The 24,379-nt window shown below is 31.6% G+C and overlaps 2 protein-coding genes across 5 annotated transcripts in view; both read right to left on the minus strand.

The window, feature by feature from the left end:
• Nucleotides 1–24,379, minus strand: part of LOC127710164 (uncharacterized) — a 182,521-nt gene that overhangs the window by 16,350 nt on the left and 141,792 nt on the right. The window contains exon 1 of one of the 4 annotated variants that reach the window (XR_007986019.1): nt 11–613. The exons of the other annotated variants lie outside the window; for them this stretch is intronic. The gene's annotated coding sequence lies outside the window, so the exon portion shown is untranslated. Of the gene's footprint in view, nt 1–10; nt 614–24,379 lie in introns of those variants that run through there. 4 annotated transcript variants of the gene reach the window in all.
• On the minus strand, nt 16,810–18,901 carry LOC127710163 (toll-like receptor 13). Its single transcript, XM_052215897.1, has one exon. The coding sequence runs from the start codon at nt 18,714–18,716 to the stop codon at nt 16,920–16,922; it is 1,797 nt and encodes a 598-aa protein (XP_052071857.1). The 5' UTR covers nt 18,717–18,901; the 3' UTR covers nt 16,810–16,919.

The following is a 24,379-nucleotide window of genomic DNA, read 5'->3' on the forward strand; positions in this document are numbered from 1 at the left end:
ATTTAATTACCATATTTTAGTGTTGTTTCTTCCTTCAAAATATATTCGTCTTCTATGGGCACAGTTTCGTGATTGAAGTCAGTATTTTTGCTCCAGTGAGAAAACATTAAAAGGAAAACACGGAAAACAAAAGCGTTTATACATTTTTCAAATGATTTATTTTCATTATATTTTCCTTTTCATTTTCGGATTTTTCTTAAACTAGCTTTGCAAGAAATATCATTTAAACAAAGATAACAGACCAATATTTCAAAAATGTGCGTTAAATTGCTATTGTCGACATAACTTTAATTTGTTGTTGATATACAATAATATGAAACATTGAAGACATTAAATAAGACTTGACGCGTCTGGAACAAAACATGTATGCCCTGCAACTTTACAAAAATCGTCAAATTTGAATTGAAATTATTTCTCTTTCGTAATCATTGAAATAATTTACATTTACGAAAAAGATACCAAACGAAATATTCAATCTTAAAGCATTCATCAGAATATATTTATAGATATTTAATTATATAAGATAAAAAGATACCCTATTATGTAATGAATTGAAAATAGGTACAAAAAAGCAGACATTAGTTTAATTATCGTAAATGCATAAAGTAGTGTTCAAAATGGTTATTAGTGTTTTTTGTGAAAAATATTGAACTTAATAAATAAACACCAATAATATACCCGCATGACATTTAAAGCAACGTTAGAACGAAAGTACACAAGCAGCAGATTTAGAAAATATGACTGAAAAGCTACTTATTTAAATGTTTGAATGTATTACAGAAAAGCAACAAGTAATTAGCCATACAATATATATAAATACATTTGATACAATAACACAACACTAGCTTAAACAATGTTTAACATAGTATTTTAACAAACTTAATCAGTTTTAGTCGTTTTAATAATTTTATGGCAAAAATAGTGCATACTTCAATTAAATGAGAACGTGTGCTTAAAATAAATATTCGTTTCCGTATTGGTGAGAGAGCATACTAGTTTTTTCCCCGTTTTGATTGTTTACTTTTTGTCTTGCAAGAGTCTTTTCTACAATATAGCTTACTACACGGTATGGGTTTTTGTTATTGTACGGTAATAAAATCGGTGAACTAAAGTTGCTAGTACCATCCACATCCTTTGGTATTTAGTTGAAAGTTGTCTCATGGTCAATCATAAACCATCTCTTTTTTTATATTAATGTCAATTACAAACAGCACAAATACTAGACTACTTAATGTAATTTCAGTAATTGCTACATACTAATAAACTGTCAAATTTTAAATGCGTATTCATTTACTTTTGTGACACCTGTGATTCCATTATTTTAGATCGCATGTATTCATGTCCAAACGCCAAGTAAATTGAAAAACATAAGCTTAAAGTTGTATAGGCTTCTTCGAAACATAAATGTTTTTTAATGGTATCTATTAAAGAAGTTTAAACGCATAGTTGGTTGCGGATACTGCTTAATGTTGTATGTCTTAATTCAAGTGTGTTTCAACGCACTCGCACAAGGTTTTTCTCGTTGTGAGATTTTAAGATACCAGAACAGTTGTCCGGTCCTTTGTAAGTTTAACGACTGTGTTTTTTTCCCTATTTTGACTAAGCTTGCACTCACATGGCGGGAAATGCATTCATAGCCGGTGACGAACCAATTATTGCTCCTTTTGGAGTACATCCGATTCACTCAGTTTATTTTATGTTATGTTGATTTTTATCTTCGTAGTCGATTTATGAGATTTGATCATCGATGCACTGGTGATGCCCAAATTTGATATATGATCATTATATTCACATACCGGATTTAAACACAAATATACTGTCAATCCTGCTTGTATGGTTACTCAAAACAGTTTCGGTTCCTTGTGCTTTAGTCATCAGTAATAACTGACTACCATAAGCATAGTAAACGTAGCCACCAAAGACACTGATAGCACAGTCGCTTATTGAAACATTTGTTGAAAGGATTGTTTTAACATCAGAGCCATCATGTTTAGCTGATTGCATATCACCATCGTCAATCATCCAATACAGTCTGTTTTCATCATTGTCTATAATTATTAGAAGCAATTTATCATCTTTCCATGTATTTGTTTCGTTTAGAGCGTTAAATAAAAAAAAAAAAAAATGTCTAACATTTATCTTGTTAAAAATTGAATATGAAAACGTCTATAATTACAAATTGTACAATTTTTTTTATTATTGCGCATGGACATTGTGTTTTGGTCATACAAAAAAAGACGGGCCGGTCAGTAGTGGTCTATAGCGATTCAAGATGAATAAATACTCCTTTACTAGATTAAGCTTACTGGTGGATGACAATTAAAGTAACGACAAAACTGAAGGCATATGTTGGAACATGTCTTGATAACCATGTGGATATATCGTCGTGTGAATATTATAGTGATGTATGTCCATTTTTTTCATAAATTGACTTATTGGTACTACTAGCATCCTCGTGTAATGATCTATCTCCCTATACATCCATATCTCTGAATCTTGCCCCGTTTAGGCCATATACAATACTTTTAGAATGATCTATCTCCACATCTTTAATATTTGAAAAAGTTATACTGATCTATGTGTTATCCAATGAAAATGTTTGGATTCGGGTTACATGACATAAGCTAGTAAATGGAGAAAGTTTGAAGCATGACAGAAAAGTAAGTTATATTTTAGCTTTTTAATTCAATTCTTTTTCTTAAAATCATTCTTATAATGAAATATTAGTGTTTAAATGTGTATTAACTAAGTGATATAAACATATTTCTGAAGAAAAAAAAAGAGATTAAAGTATAAAGCATGATATATGGAGATACAACATTTTAAAACTTTCATTTTCCAAGTTAATTTGGAGATACATCATTATAATCTTTCTTTTTTTTTTTACAAAAACACCAATTAAGAATTGATTATACATTTTGATTATTTACAGGGATGACTGTCATTTGCTGCCAATCTTAAACCTACCTGATGTTCCTCTGATAAGGATATTTTTCTTCTTAGATCTAGAAGATCTCGTGCTTGTAGTAAATAGAGTTTGTAAAAGATTTTACCACCTAATTAAATCGACACCTGTCTTGTGGAGAGTATTTGAATTTTATTGGCCTCAAATAATAAAGGAGGAAGACTTACCTTACATATTTAGACACTCAAAGAGCTTCAGGGTTTTCAATATTGGATATTGTACTTACACAGGCCGTCTTTCTGTGTTAGATTATAGTTTTATATCAAATTTGAGCTGTGCAAGAAAACTCACCTGGTTAAATTTAACTAGAACTTCAATATCAAGCACATGCTTTCTACAGTACCTACCAAATCTTGAAATTCTTGATCTTTCAGAGTGTGATAATCTGAATGACTGTGATTTTCATGTAGTATCGCAGTGTCATAAACTTCAAAACTTATACCTCTCATTTAATAAAGTAAACCCTAAGACAATCAAAGATATTGTTTCGTGTATACCACAATTAAAAATTTTAGATATATGTGGTATATTTTTGAAATTTTTTGAAGTGACATCAATTCTTGATCAGTGTTACTGGACACTTATGTCTATATACCTTAGTCTTGATTCATCTGTGAATGAAAAGGACGTACACAGGGAGATACACTTTAATTACACAGACCTTTCCTATCACATATATAAACCAATATTTAATAATTAACAATGGATTCTAATAACAATAATTCGGAAGAGATTTACACAGTATCCAATGATCAAGAATTAGCTTCTATAATTCAAAACACTGATGACCACTGCACTATTATAATAGTCGATGAAAATCACAATTTTCAGTTTACAGATTCAGTTGTAAACAATATATCTGAAACCGATATTAACAGAAGTTTTGATTTAAATGAGGAACATAACACTGAACATATTTATGCAAATGTACAGATTCTAAATCCTACAACCAGTTCTACATGTTCTAATGAATTGCAAAGTGATTCAACTGATAACATTATATATACTGCAATAGCATAACCTAATGAAAATAAAACCATAGTTTCAAGAAATGCGGAAGAAATTGATGAAGTCTCAGGTCATCAAGGTGAAGGTAATGGTAACAATACAACAAGGAAACAAAATGTAGAAAAAACAGAAGAGCAAAATGAAGACACAACAGAAGAACAAAATGTAGAAACAAGTTGTGATACAAATGCAAATGATGAAACGATGAGAGGTAGAAAAAGGAAAAGACAATCTGAATTATGGAAACAAAATCTTAGGAAAAGAAGACGTCAGTCAGGTATGGAATATATAAATACTAGAGGTAATACACAGCGAAAGAGAGAAGTTAAGAAAGGAACGAAGGACTGTAAAGGTGGATGCAGATTTAAATGTAGTAAAAATATATCAGAAACTGAAAGGAAAGAGATTTTTTAAACTTTTTGGTCATAAAGCGATTCCGAAAAAAATGCGTTTTATGGAAATAATATTGAAAAGTTAAAGAAAGAAAGGAAGCGAACAAACAAAGAAATTTCAAGGAAACAATTTACATACAAGTATCATATGCCTAAGGAGTGTGGTAAAATTCGTGTTTGTAAAGAGTTTTTTCTTACAACCTTAGATATAAGTGGCCGTAGGATTCAGTGGTTTTTTTTATAAAAAGTCTCCACAGTTTGAGGACAAAAGAGGAAGACATGTTAAGAGGAAAATATCAGATGAGTCTAAAGACAGAATCAGAAACCATATAAATTCATTTCCTCGAATTGACTCCCATTATTGTAGGTCTTCTGTTAAAAGACAATACCTTGATCCATGTTTGTCGATAGCAAAAATGTATGAGCTTTATGTTTTAACTTGTAATACTACAGATGTAATTCCAGAAAAATATCATACATATAAAAACATATTTAATTTGGAATTTAATTTGGGTTTCCACACTCCCAAGAAAGACAGATGTGACCATTGTGAGGAGTACAAATCCAATAAGTTGATCAATCAAGTTAGTGGAAAAAGATAACGACAGAAGTTCCGACAAGGCAGTTCTTTGCTTTGACATGGAAAATGTTATAACTTGTCCAAGGGCAAATATTTCAAATTTTTTTTACAAAAGAAAATTGAATGTGTTTAACTTAACCGGTCATTTCTCCTTAAATAAATGTGCTTATAACGAAGTATGGTCAGAACATATAGCAGGCAGGGGTGCCAATGAAATTTCGAGTGCCTTACTAAAAATTTTAGAAAAAGTGCTTGAAGATTTTCCTACTTTAGAAACAATAACGTTATGGTCTGACTCTTGCATACCCTAGAATCGTAACTCTATAGTCGTTAGTGCATTGCAGCATTTTATGAGAAGTGACACATCATATTCACTCAAGTCTGTAGAACACAAATTTTCTGAGCCAGGCCACTCATCTATTCAAGAAGTTGACTGTGTACACAGTCATATTGAGAAAGCATTGAATCTCAGCGAGATTTTTAGTCCTGTCAGTGTTTTTCGAATGCTGACAAGAGTTCGTAAAAGATCAATGAAAGTGATTCAATTACAACCTGAACACTTCTTTAATTTCCAGGCAGCTAGTCGGACATTTAAATATTACTCTGTACCCTTTACTAAGATAAAGTATATAAAGTTAGAAGTTGAGAAACCGTTACAAGTTTTGTATAAGGTATCATTTTCTGATGAAAGTTTCAAAGAGGTCTCCATTGTTGCACAGAATACAAGAAAAAAACAGAAAACTGTTGTCATGCCAACAGTTAATATGTTGACCAAATCAAACTTATTGTCAAAGGAAAAAGTCAAAGATTTGAAAGACATGTTAAAGTATATGCCTCTCGATGACAGAAAGTATTATGAGACTGTTTTCAAGAATTACAAGTAAGCTACAAGACGTAGACTCATTATTGCATTGTCAGTTTAGGATGTTATCAGAATTATCGTCTGAAGAGACTTCAAGTATTCTGGACCTTTACATCCCGAATGGTTTTTGCGTTTCAGATTTTGTTTAAAACTTTTTAATTAATTTTTACCACAAATGTAAAAGTTTGGAGAAAAACTGTTGCATGATTAAGAGGTAATAATTTTGAGTGTCGTTGTTTTGAAAGGAATTCAAAAAGCTCATTCACTGGGTTGACTGTTATATACTTTTTAGTTTTGAGAACTTACATTGAATAAACCAACTGTTTGTGATTATTGTTTTTTATATATATTTTTGTTATTTGTTTTTCTTAAATATACATAATTTTTTTCGTCTATAGGTCAATCATGATGTATTTCTTAAAGATCCATCATATCGAATTATCCGGAATCGATGTCATTATATTTTGAGTCCATGTGATCACATTTCGAATATTTGACAGCTAGATTAAACGCTACACGGTTGTTGAAAAGTCATACGTGTTTATTTAAAGTCTTCAACGTTTAGAAGATCTGTAAAATTCTAAACTAATCGGATACGGACAGACCAAAAAATCCGGATTTTTAATATTTTAAAAAATTTTTGTCAATGAAATGTTTAGGGTCGTAAACGGAGGTAGGGTCGGAAAACCGGAAACACACACTTTATTTATTTTGGCCAAATGTGTAAATTAACGAATGCAATATTCTTTTAATAGAACAAAATTTACAAACGAATTTTTACAAAATCTAGATTCAAAACAAAAGTGTGTAAAATGAAGCAGAGAGAAAAAAAAGGGCGTTATTGTTTTATTGACTGGTTGCTGTTTTAAATATTTCATCCCTTTTTAAGACGAGAACAAATTGCATATAATTCAAAAACTTAAAGGTAAGTTCTGCAATGGATTGACATGGATAAAGGACAGGAATTTCAACTGTTACTTGAAATAAAGGTACATTGGATAGTTACAAAACAATCCCCCTGCAGAACGGTCAAAGAGTTTTTAACGTGCAGAAAGTGTTGCACTCTTCTTACAAGTGGCATCATATGTAATGTCCACATTTAGAAAGAATGCGAATTTATACATCCACATCCAAACAAATTCCACTCTATAACATGGATTTTGCAATACAATGTCGTGTTTGGTTGTGATGCAAAGACATGAGGATATTCTTCCTAACTGCCTCAATGAAATTCTTGGATCTTTGCAATCTGATGAATTTATAAGACAGTAGTTAAGTGTTGTTAAAATCTCGGACAATCGACTAAGAAGAGACAAAGAACCGGTACATTGACAGGGAAAGAGTCTACTGCTTAAATTACCAAATCATTTAAAGTACAATGTACAATGATTTATTTTTCACATAGACCAGATAAATATCCTTCTTTGTGCATAATTTGGAAAATTGGAAAAGTCTACAATCATTTAATATTCTTACACAAGAATTTGAAGAAAATATATCCTGGTATTCAAGCTGAGTGTTCATCTTTTCTACACAATCATTTAATATTCTTACACAAGAAAATATATCCTGGTATTTTAGCTACATGTTCATCTTTTCTACTGATATAATAACTAAAATCATGCAAATAAAAAGAAGAAAAAAGGCTTATCAGCTCATCATAAGTATACCATATAAAAAAAGGTACGGCACTTTTTATAGAGCACAAAACTGCACGCGCAAAAAAAGCTGCAAAGAATTTTAGCCTTTGAAATTGTTGTCACGCACTAAAACCCCCATGGGGATTTTCAAAAGTTGGCAGGTATGTGCTTTAGATCTATAGATTGTATGTCAAACAATGTATTAGAAAAAAAATCATGACAAAAGTGTAACAGTTCTGTCATCCTTGCACTTTATGAAATGACAAATAATTGTCAAGTTAGGTGCTTGTGGGAATTTTTCATAATTTAGTAGAATTTATTTTTGATTATAAAAACTCATAAAATGCAAGGTTTAAAAATAAGTAATTATCATAGATAAAACTGCTCTGTTGTTCAGTACTTGCAATTGCTCAATTATTTTTTTTAACATTTCATTCTATGAAATAATTTCGGGCATTTTGTAAAATGCCTTCCAGTTTTTCCAGAGATTTTGTAAAATGCCAAGCAAATGTTTAACCAAACTTGGCCACAATCATCAGTAGGGTATCTAGTTTAAAAATGTTTCCGATGACCTCGCTTTCCAACCAACATGGCCGACATGACTTAAAAATGAACATAGGGGTAAAATGCAAGTTATGTCTATTATCTTGAAAATTGCTATCAATAGAGAAAATCTGACTGAGGCAGATATGTTCAGAATGTTGAGATCTACTATTGTCTATTCACATCTAAACTGTCACGATTTCTTATTGGAGTTATTGCCCTTGAATGGCGAATTGTACCGATGTTTTTCTTTTGTGTCTATTATCTTGAAATTATAATAGATAGAGAGAAACTTTAACTGGCACAACATGATCAGCAAAACAAGATCTACAAATAAGTCATTATGGGTGAAATCGTCTAACGACCGCTTATTGGGGGTTATTACACTTTAATGACTGGTTTTACCAATTTTTTACGTTTTTGCCCAATATCTGAAAAAACTAAAATAGATAGATAGAAACGAAAACAGGCAAAAACAATTAAAATAGATAGATAGAAACGTAAATAGGCAAAAACTATCAGCAAGACAAGATCTAGAAATACGTCTACTGGACGAAATATTCAAAAATCTTCACTCCTTACTGAAGTTATTGCTCTTTTTTTGCGTTCTGCCTCTTATTTTGAAACAAAGTATAGATAGATAGCCATTTTGAATAGCAAAAGTGTTCAGCAAGACTAGTTCTACAAATAAGTCAAAATAGCCGAAATCGTCAGTCGACTCCTTATTGGAGTTCTTACAAATATTTTACGTTTTTTGCCTATTATCTTAAAAACTATAAGAGATAGATAGACACTTTAAATAGTCTTAAAATGATCAGCAAGATAAGATATACAAATAAGTCAAATTATGCCGAAATCTTTATTAGACTCTTTGTAGGAGTAATTGTCCTTAAATGACAATTTTTATACCTTTTTTTTGTGTTTTGGGCAAAAAGTAAAGAAGATAGAGAGAAACTGTAAACATAATAAATGATAAGCAACATAAGAGATTGCTGTCATGAATTCTATTCTGGTTCATATTGTTGGAAAGTGTCCATTGTTGAAGATGCACATAGACCTAGGTGAGCGACCGAGGCTCTTACGAGACTAGTTTTATTTCAAATAATTAACTGCTGTATCAAACAAAACTAGTATAAGTTAGGTATAATTAAATATATTGTTTTTATTTACAATGATTAGAGTTGCAAATTATAAAACTTATTTCTCTTCTGACAAAGTTGTTTGCCATATGAGCATGCCTTTGATGTGCGTCAACTATTATCTAAGAGTGTGGTTAGCTTCTTGAAAGGTATCAAGACCAAAGTAATAGATATATTAATGATTGTTTAGCTCACCTTTAGCCAATGTACAGCAATCTCAATCTACAGCTAAGTAAGTACCCTGTGGTGGTTTCATGTTGAACATTCTATAATTTTCTGTGTAGTTTTTTGTAGTATTTTTTGGCATACAAATCCCGATAATAGGCAATCAGTAAAGCGATGAAGGGATGATTGAATACATATAATCTAACTGATTCATTGATTTCCAACCTGTCATTTTGCACCAAATGTAAAGCTAAAAACATATCGGGCTTTAGTTTCAGAATTGTATAAAATGGCATGCTGATCTTATCAAGATACCAAGATGCCAAGGTAAACATTTAAAAATCACAAGCCGAAGAAAAACTAATAACGTCATGGTCATGATAGTAAAAAAATTAAAAAACAAGTGACGAAAAGACGAACAAGTCTATATAGAAAACTTTTGACAGCAACAAAAACCCCATCAGAATCCGGGGTAAACTTAAATGCCCCAGTAGAAGAAGCGCTTCTTGCGCCACATGTGGCACCATCGTGTTTGCTTGAGAATCAATGTAGGACGACATTTACTTCTAAAATAACATACATTAGGCACACCTAAGTCAATCAGTTTAAAACGCTAAATAAAGTGAATTATAACTCTGAAGGGTCTAAATAAAATTTGAAATAGTCGTAATTAATTTTTTTAATTAAATCACAAGCTACTACCATATACTAAAATATTGTCATTTTTGACAAAGGAACATCAGACCTAATTTACAATACATCAGATGTTTTGCCGATAGCCAAATGTGTATGATTGAGTTAAGCCATTTCAATTGATATTTTGTAGTGTGTCTTTCTATGTTGTGATGTTACACTATTGTTTCAGATAAGGGTGAAGGTTTGGTACCATTAAAACGTTTAAACCCGCTGCAATTGTTTGCACCTGTTCTAAGTAAGAAATCTGATGTTCAGTAGTTGTCGTTTGTTGATGTGGTTAATAAGTGTTTCTCGTTTCTCGTTTTTTATATAGATTAGACCGTTGGTTTTCCTGTTTGAATGGTTTTACACTAGTAATTTTTGGGGCCCTTTATAGCTTGCTGTTCGGTGTGAGCCAAGGCTCCGTGTTGAAGACCGTACTTTGACCTATAATTGTTTACTTTCATAAATTTTGAATTGGATGGAGAGTTGTCTCATTGGCACTCATACCACATCTTCTTATATCTATGAAAACATCATTTGATTGACTTTGACGGATGTCGATTAATAGATTGACATATTTCATTGGAAAACACAGGCGAAAGATACCAAGTGATATTTAAGTCGAAAACAAACTGACAACGCCATGGCAAAAATATGTAAAACGACGAAAAGACAAACAACAGTAAACAAAACATAGAAAACTAAAGACTGAGCAACAAGAACCCCACCAAAAGGAAACAGTAGTGGTCTCAAGTGTTCCGGAAGGGTAAAAAGATCCTGCTCCACATGTGGCACCCGTCGTATTGTCCACGCAAGCACAAACCCTGTGATAAGTCTAATTTGGTAGGTTACATTCGAAGAAAAAAGTACGGTATTGTGGTAACACCACTTGCATGTAACATATTCGTCGTCACCTGTGAAACAGATTTTCGATATCGGTCAACTAATTCGTGATGGCGTCCGTAAAATTTTAAAAGAGATGATTTCATTGGAACTTGTTTACTGTTATCTTGCTGTCTGATTGTACACATTTGAATGTCCCAATGATATCTCTCTCGCCAGTTGGTAACGTAATATAACACGTTAGAGCAAATGCCATTGAACAAGATCATGTTTTCCTGTACTAATAATGACATAACTTTATATATAAAGTTTTCTATAATGAACATCGACCGATATTAAGTATTAGATTTCTGATCTACATGTTAAAGGGAAAGCACACTATTGTTTATACGCATCGCTCTCGGCGCCGCTATAGTGTCGTGACCGTATTATGACGTCGCCGTTTTGAGTCCGTCGTAAAGGTTGCTAATTTCTAAAATGGCGGCCCGCTCAAAGGGACGTTCACTAAAGCAAGAGAAAGCAAATGATGTTTTGATTTAAGTGCAAAAAATGAAAATGCTACTCGAAACGGACAAAATGTATGGAAAAAAATAGCCGAAAGTGGTCTTGATATGGTCTTGAATTACCTTACGATTAGGTTTAATTCAAAGAGTTACTCTCTTTAAATAAAGATATTATTATTATTATTATTATTATTATTGAGTTAGTATTTACATACAATACCATTTATACAATTATTTTTCTTAAAGGTTTATTAATTTCACCGAAAAATATTGTTAGATATGAGAAATATCAACATTTTTTGTTGATCTAGTCTTTATTATTTGTAGCGAAATCCGTCAGCTCAACTTGTAGACAAACTTTTTTTATTTACTGTAAAGTTTATATTTTCATATATTAACATATTTATTGATCTCGCAGATTTCTTAGTTTCACGAAGAAAAAAAATATTTAAAAACAAAAGAGATATTTATAACACTTTTTGTCGATCATTTCAGTATAATCAAAGCGTACATCGGCGAATGTGAAATCCGTCCGGTCAACTTTTTTTTTTGAAAAACATTTTGTTTTACTATGAAGTTTAAATTAAGATATAAGATAACTATAATTAATCTCGCAGATTTCTTAGTTGTATGAAAAAATATTGTAAAACAAAAGAGATATTACTAGTAACACTTTTTGTCGATCAGTTCAATATTGTAAAACGTACATCAGTGAGTGTGAAATCCGTCCGGTCAACTTTTTTTTGTTAAATTTTCATAAAATATAGTCTAATATTTCTAAGGTCTTCAAATATTAAAATAATCTATCAAATAACAAAAAAGTTCTGACTATTTATATCTCATCCGGTCAATACGGGCAATTGTCCTGTCATTAGTGTAACCCAACTGTTGGCAGCGTATCGTCGCGATGCGGCATGTGGGAATATACTGGAAAAAATAACAATATACCAAGAGTAACAGCATGTAAGCGTATAGCTTCCGGAATTTGTAGTTTTCTGTCCAACAGAGGGTGTCCAACAGAGGGATGTAATTAAGAACAATGAGTTGATGCTCCTTTGGTATCAACCGCCTCTCTCTTTCTCTGTTTCTTTTTTTTTTGGGGAAGGGGGGTATGGGGGGCACAAACACATGAACACGAGTGATTCGTAGAGTAATCATATTTGTTGAAATTTTATGCTGCGTTCACACGTAATTCGAATTCGATTCGCAATAACTAATTCGACTTATTTTAATTCGCATTCGAAACGTTTGACGTCCAAACGTAAATTCTAATTCGAATTGCAATGCGCGTCAAATTCGCTTTACTGTCCTAACGACGTTAACTTTTAATTCGTATTAACAAAAACGCATTTCTAATGCGAATTGGATAATGCGATTTAGCCAATTCGAATCAATTCGAATTAAAAAGAAGAGTGTGTGAACGCGATTAGCGAATTCGATTAGCATTCGATTCGAATTCAATTCGAATTAAATGTACGTGTGAACGAGGCATCAAACGTTATATAAGAATAACGCCAGTTAAACATCACTGTAAAAGAAGCATACAAAATTTTACATCGGTTGCTGGCTGTCGAAATCAAAGAAAATTTAGCACCGTATTATATAGTACATTAGACTCAATCTTCCTTTAATGCTTTGTACAGGCTTACATAATTTGGGCACCTAAAAAAAAATCATAGTTTGTAGTATTTCTTCAAACTGTCAATTATAGCGAACTGTACGACCAGCAAGTTAAAAAATAAGGCCGCCAGACGTCAGAGCAATCTGGGAATATCAAACACTATGCCTAGTTATTTTTGTACTATTGATGACCGTACTGCCTACAACAACAACAAAAAATCCACACTGTATATTTGGCTTTACAAGACTCCAACAAGAGAAATATTTAACACACACACATGTATTTATGTAGAGTAACATGTCTTTCAGAGTGCTAATCTGTAACCATCACATTAAGGTCCGTCTTGTGGAAGAGTATTCATTTCATATAGAAAAAAAATTTTGTGCTGATATTCATGTAATATTTGCCACTGAAAGTTTTGCAAAAATCAAGAAAAAAATGAAAACAAAAACTAGTAGTTCAGATGTAGGTTCGTGTTCAGATCACTCAATGTGATCACTTGCATGTCAACAAACAGTGATATGGAGATTGTCAGATTCCGATCATGACTGTAAAGGACAACCATTTGTTTAATACAAATGTAGCTGATTTACTCTTGATACCTTGGTTCTTTAAAAAAAAAATGGCCAACATGATATATCAGAGTGCTGAAAGTGGCACACACAATCAATCAGTTATTTTCAAATTACCTATCATTAATCAGTTTTGGCAAAAAAAAGTATATAGGCTATACCATACTGAAACATAAATGTGATAAAAGAATATACAATTCAAGAAAGAGAGGTGCACCAACAGAAAATAGAAACTGCAATCTTTCTTTTTATTTCATCGGATCTCAGATCTCAAAATTTTAACTCTTACCAGAATTTATTCTATCTTACAGTATAATACGGAAGTTTCTAAGTGGAATTCGAGCTTTAACTAGAACTCTTAGTCGAATTAACATTCGAACTAAAAATAAAACTGGAACTTTAACCCTAATTTGAGCTGGAACTCGAACTCTTATTCTACATCAAAGGTTATCCATACGCTCATTTGTCATCTGATAAAAAAATTCGTAAGGGTTCCACGGAACCCAGTGTCTCGCCTACTTTTACTGTTATGGGCCCAGTTTCAAGTTTGTCCAAGTTGGGGTCCAAAAAAATAAATGTTTTAAAAACTTTAACTGCATACTGTGTGTAATGTAAACTGGAAGAAAAACTAAGTCCATTTATAAGTAAAATACGGATAAACAGGTACAAAATTTTGACAAAATTTCCTTCGAGATACAAGCTTTTGATCATAAACAAGCTTCTGTCCAAGTTTGGTACATATCCAGGATAGTTTAAGAAAGTTATTGAAATCTTAAAAACTTTAACCACAGAGTGAATGTATTGTTTCCTGGCAGAAAAACTAAGTCAATTTGTAAGTAAAATACGGAAAAATTAGATTTTTTTTTTTACAAAATTTACTTCTGGATACTATTTTGTGATCATAAACAAGCTTCTGACCAAGTTTGGTACAAATCGAGGATAGTTTAAGAAAGTTATTAAAAATTTAAAAACTCTAACCACAGAGTAAATGTATTGCTTCCTGGCTGAAAAACTTAGTCCATTTATAAGTCAAATATGGAAAAACAGGAATTTTATTTTTACAAAATTTACTTCTGGATACTATCTTATGATCATAAACAAGCTTCTGTCCAAGTTTGGTAGAAATCCAGGATATTTTAAGAAAGTTATTAAAACTTCAAAAACTTTAACCACAGAGTTAGTATTTGTGAACGCCGCCGCCGCCGCCGACGCCGACGACGCCGACGACGCCGACGACGGAATGTAGGATCGCTATGTCTCGCTTTTTCGACTAAAGTCGAAGGCTCAACAAAAAACTAGAGTTAGATAAAATATATCGACAGAAACACGGATAGATGTAGCAGAAAAAAAAAAAAAAATAGATCCGTTTATTACAAATTAAAAGATTTTTTAAAATACATATCAACTGGGAACATTATATGTTACTGATATCAATATGGCGATGTGTATTTTATTGTCAATTAACTCTAAATTATCAGATGCATTGTATTTCTCATAACATACCAACGTTTAGCGATTAATCGAACGGTAATAGAATATACGTAATACATAAAGTTTTAATACACAGGCGATGAACATTGAACATATTATGTACAATGAACATGAAACGATGTATGAAACATGGGTGCGGGATGATAGAACTCAGAAAAAAATTTGGTTTCCACAGTTCGAATAAATTATGAAGCGTTGTGTAATTACGGAACCAATTTTAAATTCCTACCGAAAATAGGTTTCTTTTAACGTGCTGAGTTTGTGGCATTTTTAACACGGCATTTCAGGTTTTATCTTCCAGGTGCGAATGGACACGATAGTGAAATTATGGTAACGAAATTATTCTGCCTGCCGTCTAAAGGTACGTGTTACTTTTCAGCCCGGATACCCTCAGTCTTCCGAGGTAGAAGATTCTTTATCTGGAAGCCGAAAATTATTTCTATAATACGGCATGAGGCAAACATTCGTTTTCCCCATACAACAAACGCAACTAAAAAAATGACATGACTTCAACTTTGACAATTACTTTATAATAAACTGTTATTGTATCTATGTTTAACGATTCGATAGATTGATAAAGATATCAACGAATAATCAAAATACCTTAAAAAATGTTCAAAAATGATATTATATTTTGTAGTGAAAGGCCTAATTCAACCCAAGCGTTGCAAGAAATGCTGTTATGCCAGCAACGTCGTTCTATAACGTTAAAAGGTTATAGTTCCCGCCGAAATTCAATAATAAAGATTATTTCCGTTTAAACGGATTTAAAACATCGGTGACCCCCCTTTTTTATTTATGCTTTTAAAATCTTCCCTGAAGCTGCAACTTATGCAGAAGTTTGAAGAGAAAAACATAAGTAGATTTTTTTTATTTCAAGAAAAATCTATTATAAATAGCAATTAAAAATGGCGGGAAATGTTCAAATGCCTTCAAAAATAAAGAAACCGAGACAAATAAATGTTCATAAGGTACAAGTTACATTTGACTGTTTTTGTTATTCCAGTTAAACATGGTTTTTAAATAAGTTTTTCTTTTTTTAACAATTTAGAGCGGTATTTCTATATTTCGTTATAACGCGATTCTTTAAGTTTTGATGACGTCATATCTCGAAAACAACATCGGTGACCCCAATTTTTTTTTCGTCTAAAATATCTTTATAAGTATGATCTGTCTACATGCAAAATTTCAATGAATTATTATTAGTAGTATAAATAGTGTGATTTCCCTTTAAGTACTTTGAGCTTGCTTCCAGTAACTACGGACATATTTTGATGCGGTTTAACTTGTTATTTATATTTTGTTTCCGCCACTTATTATTTACCGTATTCTATATATTCGTTCACAAATATTGAGAACTGTTTAAAACTTAGTGTTCTGCATAATTGCTTGTCTTATGAACGTATAACAAAAAATTCCTTTGTTTTCTTCAAACATAATTATATACCCCACCATCACCAAAACACTCAAAACACACACCAAAGTTTTTTATTCCGATCAATTTTTAGATTTCGGTGACTTATTTCTTGAACTGTTGTTTACCTTTTCATCGATTTTGGTTTTTATTCGACTAATCGTTTGAGAAACTAAAAAAAAACAACAACTATTGGCACCAGTATAATTGACATGACATGGATCATACATCCAGACATTATATATTTACACAATAAGACAACTTTTTTATTCAGTAAATAATTACAACATGTACAAATGTTGAAACAGACATAACTGCAAAAGTAATATTAATAATACATGTAGAATGATTTTATATGAAAGTTAATAAAAGATCAAGTGACCACAACGCATGCAGTAACTAAAACTTAACTGAAAGATAAAGAATAAACAATTTATAGACATAGTCTGACATTGGCACAAATTAAATTTTTTTGTACAACCAACCAAAAGTTCAATTACATTCTATAATTCAGAAACTGGGGGCTGTCCGACGGCTTTTCGAAGATCTTCAATTACGGCAGTCCAAAATAAATTTTCACCGAATCCTTTTTTGTACTTCAGATGCGAAGTACTGTCTAGTAAAGTACGGAGAGGACTTGTCATGTTTTTCGAGGTGAGATTTTCAAGCATTACTAACAGAAGTGCATTTCTGCCTTGTCGACGTCTTCTCTCCTGAATTATATCGACTTCCCACTGACACCATTCGCTTTTAGCAAATGCATTTGAAATTATAACAACAACCTTCCACGACATTTTAAGGTATTTATCAACGTTTGCACTGACAGATTCCCCAACATCAAAGTCTCTGTGGTAAATGCAAAACTTAAATCCCTCTTCATTTTCAAGTTTTTTGACAAAGTCGTCATGAACCCATATTCGGTTTTCATCACAGTAAACAACAAAAGCGTGATATTCATAATCATCGCTATTCAAAATGGGAAGATAACCCTGTCGTCTAAACTGTCTAACTTTGAGAAGGTATAACAAATTCTTAATATTTGTATTACATTTCAAGAAAATTGTCATAATCGATATAAACAGGCAAACAAATGCAGCCATTGAAATTGCAATCGTAACGATTAAGTTGCACGACAAATATGAAGGTTTGTAATCTTTCAACAATTTCACATTATAATTGCCTGGTGTAGAACAATAATAACGTTTTGGGTATTCTAAAAGCGTTATATTGGTATGCCGTAACCAATTGACAAACCATATCTGTTCACAAGTACAAGCAAATTGATTTGTTGCTAGACTTATCTTTTTCAAATTTGCAAGTAACGCAGTTGGAAAAGATGATTCGTTTACTATCTTGATCAAATTATGGCTTAGATCTAAATATTGCAGAGATGTCAAATGAGCAAACACATCTCTGTCCCATCCATATATTCGATTCATGTTCATGATAAGCGTTTCTATAACTGGCAGTTCAGAAAATACGTTGTTTGGCAAAAAGCCAAGTCTAGTGTTTTCCAAATTAAGATATCTTAACTGTTGCAATTGTGATATTATCCTTGTTAAAATGTTTGAATTCAAATGATTCCCGCAAAGATCAAGGAATCTTAAATGATTGCAGTTTGACAGCATACAACTTTGTGCCGACGGTGATAGACGATCAAAATGAAAATTACAATCTCGGAGCGATAACATTTTTAATGACGGTAAATTAAAAGCCCCATCTTCAATTTTTTTCAATGGTTTTCCTATAGCTTGTAGACTGAGATTAGTTAATTCTTTTAACTCGGCAAAGGTATTGTAGTCAATTCTACCGATCGAATTGTCGCCAATTTTTAATGAGTTGAGCCTCGGAAAACATCGAAATTCTCCAACATATCCAATTTTATTATTGCTAAGGGATAAATGTCTTAAATTTGGAAGTGCACTCTTATTCCCATGATTTATACAAAACTTCGGAAATTTTGTTATTTCATTACTGTCGAGATAAAGTTTGTTCAGGTTGAGAATACTGTCTTGTATAATTGTTGAAATTTTATTAAAACTGACTCTCAAAATACGCAAGTGAGGCATATTTGAAAACCATGAGAAATTTAACAGCTGAAGACTATTTCTTTTGAGGTTAATATTTTGAATTCTATCCTTTTTTATTGCCTTAAACATGTCATCTGGAAGAAAACTCCAATCGTTGTCTGATATGTTGAGTGACTTCAAATGTTCAGTTTTCATTTTGTTCAACGCATTCATTACATCTGTTGCTAGCAATGACGGTTCGGATGAGATGGTCAATGACTTTATTTTCATGAAAGTAGAAAATGTATCAGGCTCAAGTCGAACTATGGTGTTGTTGATAAAACTAAGCTCAGAGATAACATTGAAAGCTAGGTTTGCAATCCTTCCTTCTGATAATGTTCCAATATTTCCATTAAGAAAAGTAACCTTGCGAATATTTCTTGGTAAACGCGGAATATAGGTAAGATATTTACCAGAGCAGATGGCGTCGAAATTCGTATATTTACAAACCTCAATCGGACATTTTAGTTCATCTTGTCTTGCGACATATATAATGACACTGAACAATAAACAGATATGGATAATTGCCATTACAATTCTGTGATTTCAGTTACCTGAAGTAGAAAAAAAAAGAAAACAAAATTAACTTGTCTCACATCCAGCTGACAGACAACTAACTAAATTAGGAATCAAAAGTAGTTCTAATATTGTTAAAACTAGTCCATACATTAACAATCTTCTGTTAATCCTGACATTCATAATCTTTCATGCCACTAGTGAACAGTTTAGTAGACTAACGGTTTTTTTTATTTTGTCTTTTACTTTTTTATACTTTCTTCAAGACCACCATTCATGTAATCGAAAAAAGAAATAATGAATGATCCTACCCATTTAATAACTGCATTAATGCATATACCCATGTATACATGTATTGTCCTTATCATTCAGACAATATGATTTTTTTGTGTGAGACTTTCAAATATATGCATTCACGATTAGCAATCAGCTGAGCATAATGAAATAAAAATAAAAGCAATTCTTAAAATTGAAAGTAGAAAAAGACTGTCTAAAACAAATAAGAATGTCTTGTTTTTCTTTTATTCTTAATTTTTCTTTTTTGTAATGTGTTGAGAGGCAAAACTACTGGTATCGATATAATATGTTGTTTTAGTCCGTAGTTACATTTGTAAATGCAAGTACATATAGTCATTCTAGAAATGAATCATATGAATAAACAATAATGATAAACCTAGGTAGTCTGGATTGGGAGGGTATTTTAAAAACTTAATAATTTACTTGTATTAATTATTCTTTGAGTTGGATTTTAAGTTTTATTTCATTTTCTATTTTATAAAATATGATATTTAATGCTACACTATTCACTTGTCCGCATTGCATTTTTGTTCTGTATATATAGTATTCTTTTAACCATTTTATGAGATTTCTTATGTTTTTTTTTCAATTTTATTAACCTCCCAAATAAAACCATTTCTATATGAAGTGGCGGTTCACGTGGCACGTTTGTATATATCCTCTTATTAAATTATTCCCATACATCGAATACTTTTGGACAAGTCCAGAATATGTGTTCCATGGTTTCTACTGAGTTCATACATAAAGTACATGTTTTGCTTTGTAAATATTTTTCACATTTATTGGTAACCAATATTTATTGAGTAATCCTGTTTTGGAACTACTGTTCTTCTGAATGTTAGTTAAAATGTAGATGGCATTCTATACACTTCATGCCAGATTATGTAATATCTTTTTGGGATTGAGGATCATTTTTCTTGTGACGTAATATTTGTATTCTTTAGAACATTGACATATCTTTGATACTTTTACATATATAAAACTTCGTTAATAGTATCTGGCATGATTGACACATAAAGCTTTAAAATCTGGTAACATTTATTATTGAAACTTTTAAATAAGATTTAACTGTTAAAACACATTCAGATATATAAAAGTTTGTATCAATATCTATAATATCTGAATTTTGATATTCTGGCTAGTCCATTAAATGTCCATCATTATTAATTAAAAACATCAACGGTACCAACGGTACCAGATGCGCATTCTGCAGGGATGCTCGAAGCCAACATATTGGAAAATCAAAAACTTAGTAACAAAATGAAGTGCGGATAAAACCAAAAAAGACAAAAGAGTAAATCAAAAGCCAGACAAAAGAGTTCTGACAAAGTGATGGGACAGGAGATTTTTGCAAAGGACTTACACAATTTTTGTATTTTGCACTAGCAATGATAGTGAGGAACAGCAGATTTTCTTCATACACAACCAGGGGAAAACGATTTCGAGAACTCGAGGACAAGGAACCAGATCTTTGCCTGACGGGGATATATTCCTTAATTTAAAATTATTTTCCAAAATTTGTAATAATTCATTTATCAACCAGACACTTTTTACAGTCCTTTTTTGGATTGAAGTATTTGTTTGACCAACTCCTTATTATTCTCTCATTCATTTAAGTTTAGCTCCATAATTTCGATTTTTTTTGTAAATCAACACAATATTTGAAGCCAATGAACGTAAACCTGCTTGAACCCGATTGCAAACTATACTTGCCACATTTTATATCTTGACCATGTTCCAAACTACCTTTCTTATATTCATTCTAAGACGACTATCTGATAATAATTGTAAAATTCCAAGAAATGAATTTTAAGATTCTGGTGAACAATCTTTAATAAGTGTGGTGTCATCAACATATTGTAATATAAGAAATTGTTCAATGGTAATACCTCCCATATTTTCTTTTTATCGTAGTAATATCCCAAAAATTTCATCACATAACAAAAACATGGATATAAGGGATATCCTTGCATGCAACCTCTCTGAATTATAGAAGGATCTAAAAGATTGTTATACTGTTTTACCACCGATTTGGTATTTGTGTAGAAGGTCTTGCTCTAGTGTTATATTGAATTTTCAAAGTTGACATAATCAATAACTTGAATTATTAAAATCCAGGAGATGGATTAAATGCTTTTTCAAAGTCAATGAAAAGAAGAATGCATTGGCTATCGTTTTCTAATTTGTCAATTTGCATATACAAATGTAACAATATAAACTTGCGGGATCAATATCAGCGCGCATAATTCGCCGGTCTAGAATAAACTGCCTTCAATTACTCTTAAAAAACGGAAAACCTTATGCCTCAAAATATTTCACTGAAAATCCTTTCTTGAACATTTCAGATAAAGATTTTCTGTAGCCAATTTATCATACCAACATCTTTAAATCGAAATTTTTAATAATTATGTGTGCAAATCTTTTGGTACTTGTAATTACGACATACAACAATATTTGTAAGGAAAAATTAAAAAAAAATCCAACAAATGGAAAATCATTGGATATGCCATGTTTCGTCGTTTTAATGTCGCTATGAGGCTATAATTGTTCTCATCGATTATTGGATTGATTTTGTTAACATTGTTTGCTTTTCTAAAATATCACAGAGCAACATAATTATATTATGGTGACTATTTACCTATGCGCATCTTTATATACGACATGTATGTCGGCACAGGTAACACAAAAAATAATCAAGAATTGGAAACGTCCTTCAATTTAAGCTTCTTATTTGACTGAAGCAAAGAGTCAATAACAAAAATGGTCGTTGCACAAAATTTATTTTTTGTAGAAAGTAAAATATTACTGTGTAGTTTTTTTTAGTTTACTTATGGCATAGTTCATATATAACGTATGGCATGGTTTATATATTAAGGCCAACATTTTGAATTTCTGGTTCTACTAACTTTCTTTCTTATAGGTTCTATGAAAAGTCAGGTTTGTATAAACAAAATTATGATTTAATAAACCTACTTTAAGTTAAATTGTGTACTCATCGTTGGTTTAGCATTACGATATATGTTAATTCTTGCCTTAAGTGCATAACTTCTAAAACTGTCAATTAAAAATGATTTTATAATTATTTTTATTATAATATGGAATTTGATGCGACTGTCATACAAGTGAGAGGTTTAGCTAGCTATAAAACCAGGTTCAATCCACCATTTTCTACATAAGAAAATGCCTGTACCAAGTCAGGAATATGACAGTTGTTATCAATTCGTTTGATGTGTTTGAGCTTTTGATTTTGCCATTTGATTAGGGACTTTCCTTTTTGAATTTTCCTCGGAGTTCAGTATTTTTGTGATTTTATTTTTTAAAGATATGAATCAAGTTCAAGCTAAAGATATTTTGTCCAAATCTACATGATATCAAGACGGTAATGTTGGTAAAATTCATTTTTCGGTTAAGCCTTGGTTCATATACAATTTTGCATAACACATTTTGTGTAAACTGACCTTTTAAAATCAATGCGTTAATTTCAGTATGTTTATCAAGTCATAGTGACATTACAAATGACATTTCAGTAATAAGATATGAAAATAACTTTTTCTTTTAACCACCAACCAAGTTGCGGCACGCTTAGTCTCAGATTTACCTAAAATTTTGTTTGTTGGAAGCTTTCGATAAACATATAAAAAAATATGTTAGCAAAAAAAATGTTTATGTCCCCCTTGCCAAGGCATAGGGTCCCCTTGGATTTTTGCTTCAAAAATGCACATTTTGACGTAGAAAAATTACCACTTTTAAGCAGTTATCATGCACACATTTCAATTTTGATGAATATTTGACATTTGTTCATTAAAAAAATAAAATTTTATGAGTAAGATGAAAGATGAAAATTAATTCTAATAAAAGGGAGAGAAGGGGGCAGCACTAAATGAAATAAGGGAGTTTTCATTGTATTCAAAAGAGGCAAATTATAGGCACTTGCATGACATAATTACACACTTTTGCATCCACACCTATTTATATAGAGGTTAATAGTGTAAAATACCATTGTTGCCCAAGAATAATTTATAACTAAATGTTTGGGATTTAGGTTTCTACGGTGGTTGCTATGGGAACCTAAAAGTGTCATTTTTTGTTATTTTGTAAAAGAATTTTGACCTTGTTATTGAAATAGCCCATTAACAGTGCCAGAAAAAGGATGAAAATCACTTTAAAAATGTTGCGCATTCAATGATCTAAAGGCAAAACGTAATTGATGACCTTGACCTTTGACCTTGAGTTTTTTTTTTTAATTTTTGGCAAAAATTATTACAAATAGACCCAAACATTAAATAAAAAAAGTGTTCAGAATGATTATTGCTTGTATTTGGTGATTAAGCAAAATACCAGAGGTCAGGTCATGTCAAAAGTTCTTAGCAACGACCCTTACTTGATATAAAAGTACCTAGCAACCATACATATTTGGGTTCAGATTAATATGAATTATGATATAGATTCTAATTTAAAGAGAAGGGGTCAATAGTGTCACCATTGACTTAAGCAGCCATTTTCATATAGTTAGAAAATGCCTAGCAACCATCAATGGTTTGGTCCCTTGGGTCAAAATTCCGAAACTTTGAAACTAAACACATAATTCTTCTTCCAATTAGAATTTCAAATTCCTTTAAAGAACAGAAATTGTGTTTCTTGACGTAAATTATTCACTGACATGATTTTAGTCATATGAATTTCAGTTAATTACCAAGCACTTGTCTCCTGTTCTGACTAGTCATACAAATGCTGTTTTTCCAGGCATATATATAGGTCAATATCGTTACAGAATTCTTTCGTAGCCATTCTTATATTGTGGAAGATGACTAGCAACCATCAATTTTTGTGTCATTCAATACAGAAGGTACCAAAAAACAAATCTTTCTGATCGTGATTCAAATATCTTTCCTGGTGTGGCGCTTAAGAGACTTTTAATGTAATATACAAACACTGGCCGTTCTTCATTGTCATCATTTTGTACATTGTCCGTCTAAAATATTTCCCTTTGAAATTGCATACTGGTAATCAAATGTAAGTGATAATGCATAGCATATATTCTGTAAAACGCCCCTTATTATGTTACTACCTGATAACAATTA

Source organism: Mytilus californianus, unplaced genomic scaffold (assembly GCF_021869535.1).
Source record: "Mytilus californianus isolate M0D057914Y unplaced genomic scaffold, xbMytCali1.0.p SCAF_7, whole genome shotgun sequence".
Taxonomy (NCBI): Eukaryota; Metazoa; Mollusca; class Bivalvia; order Mytilida; family Mytilidae; genus Mytilus; species Mytilus californianus.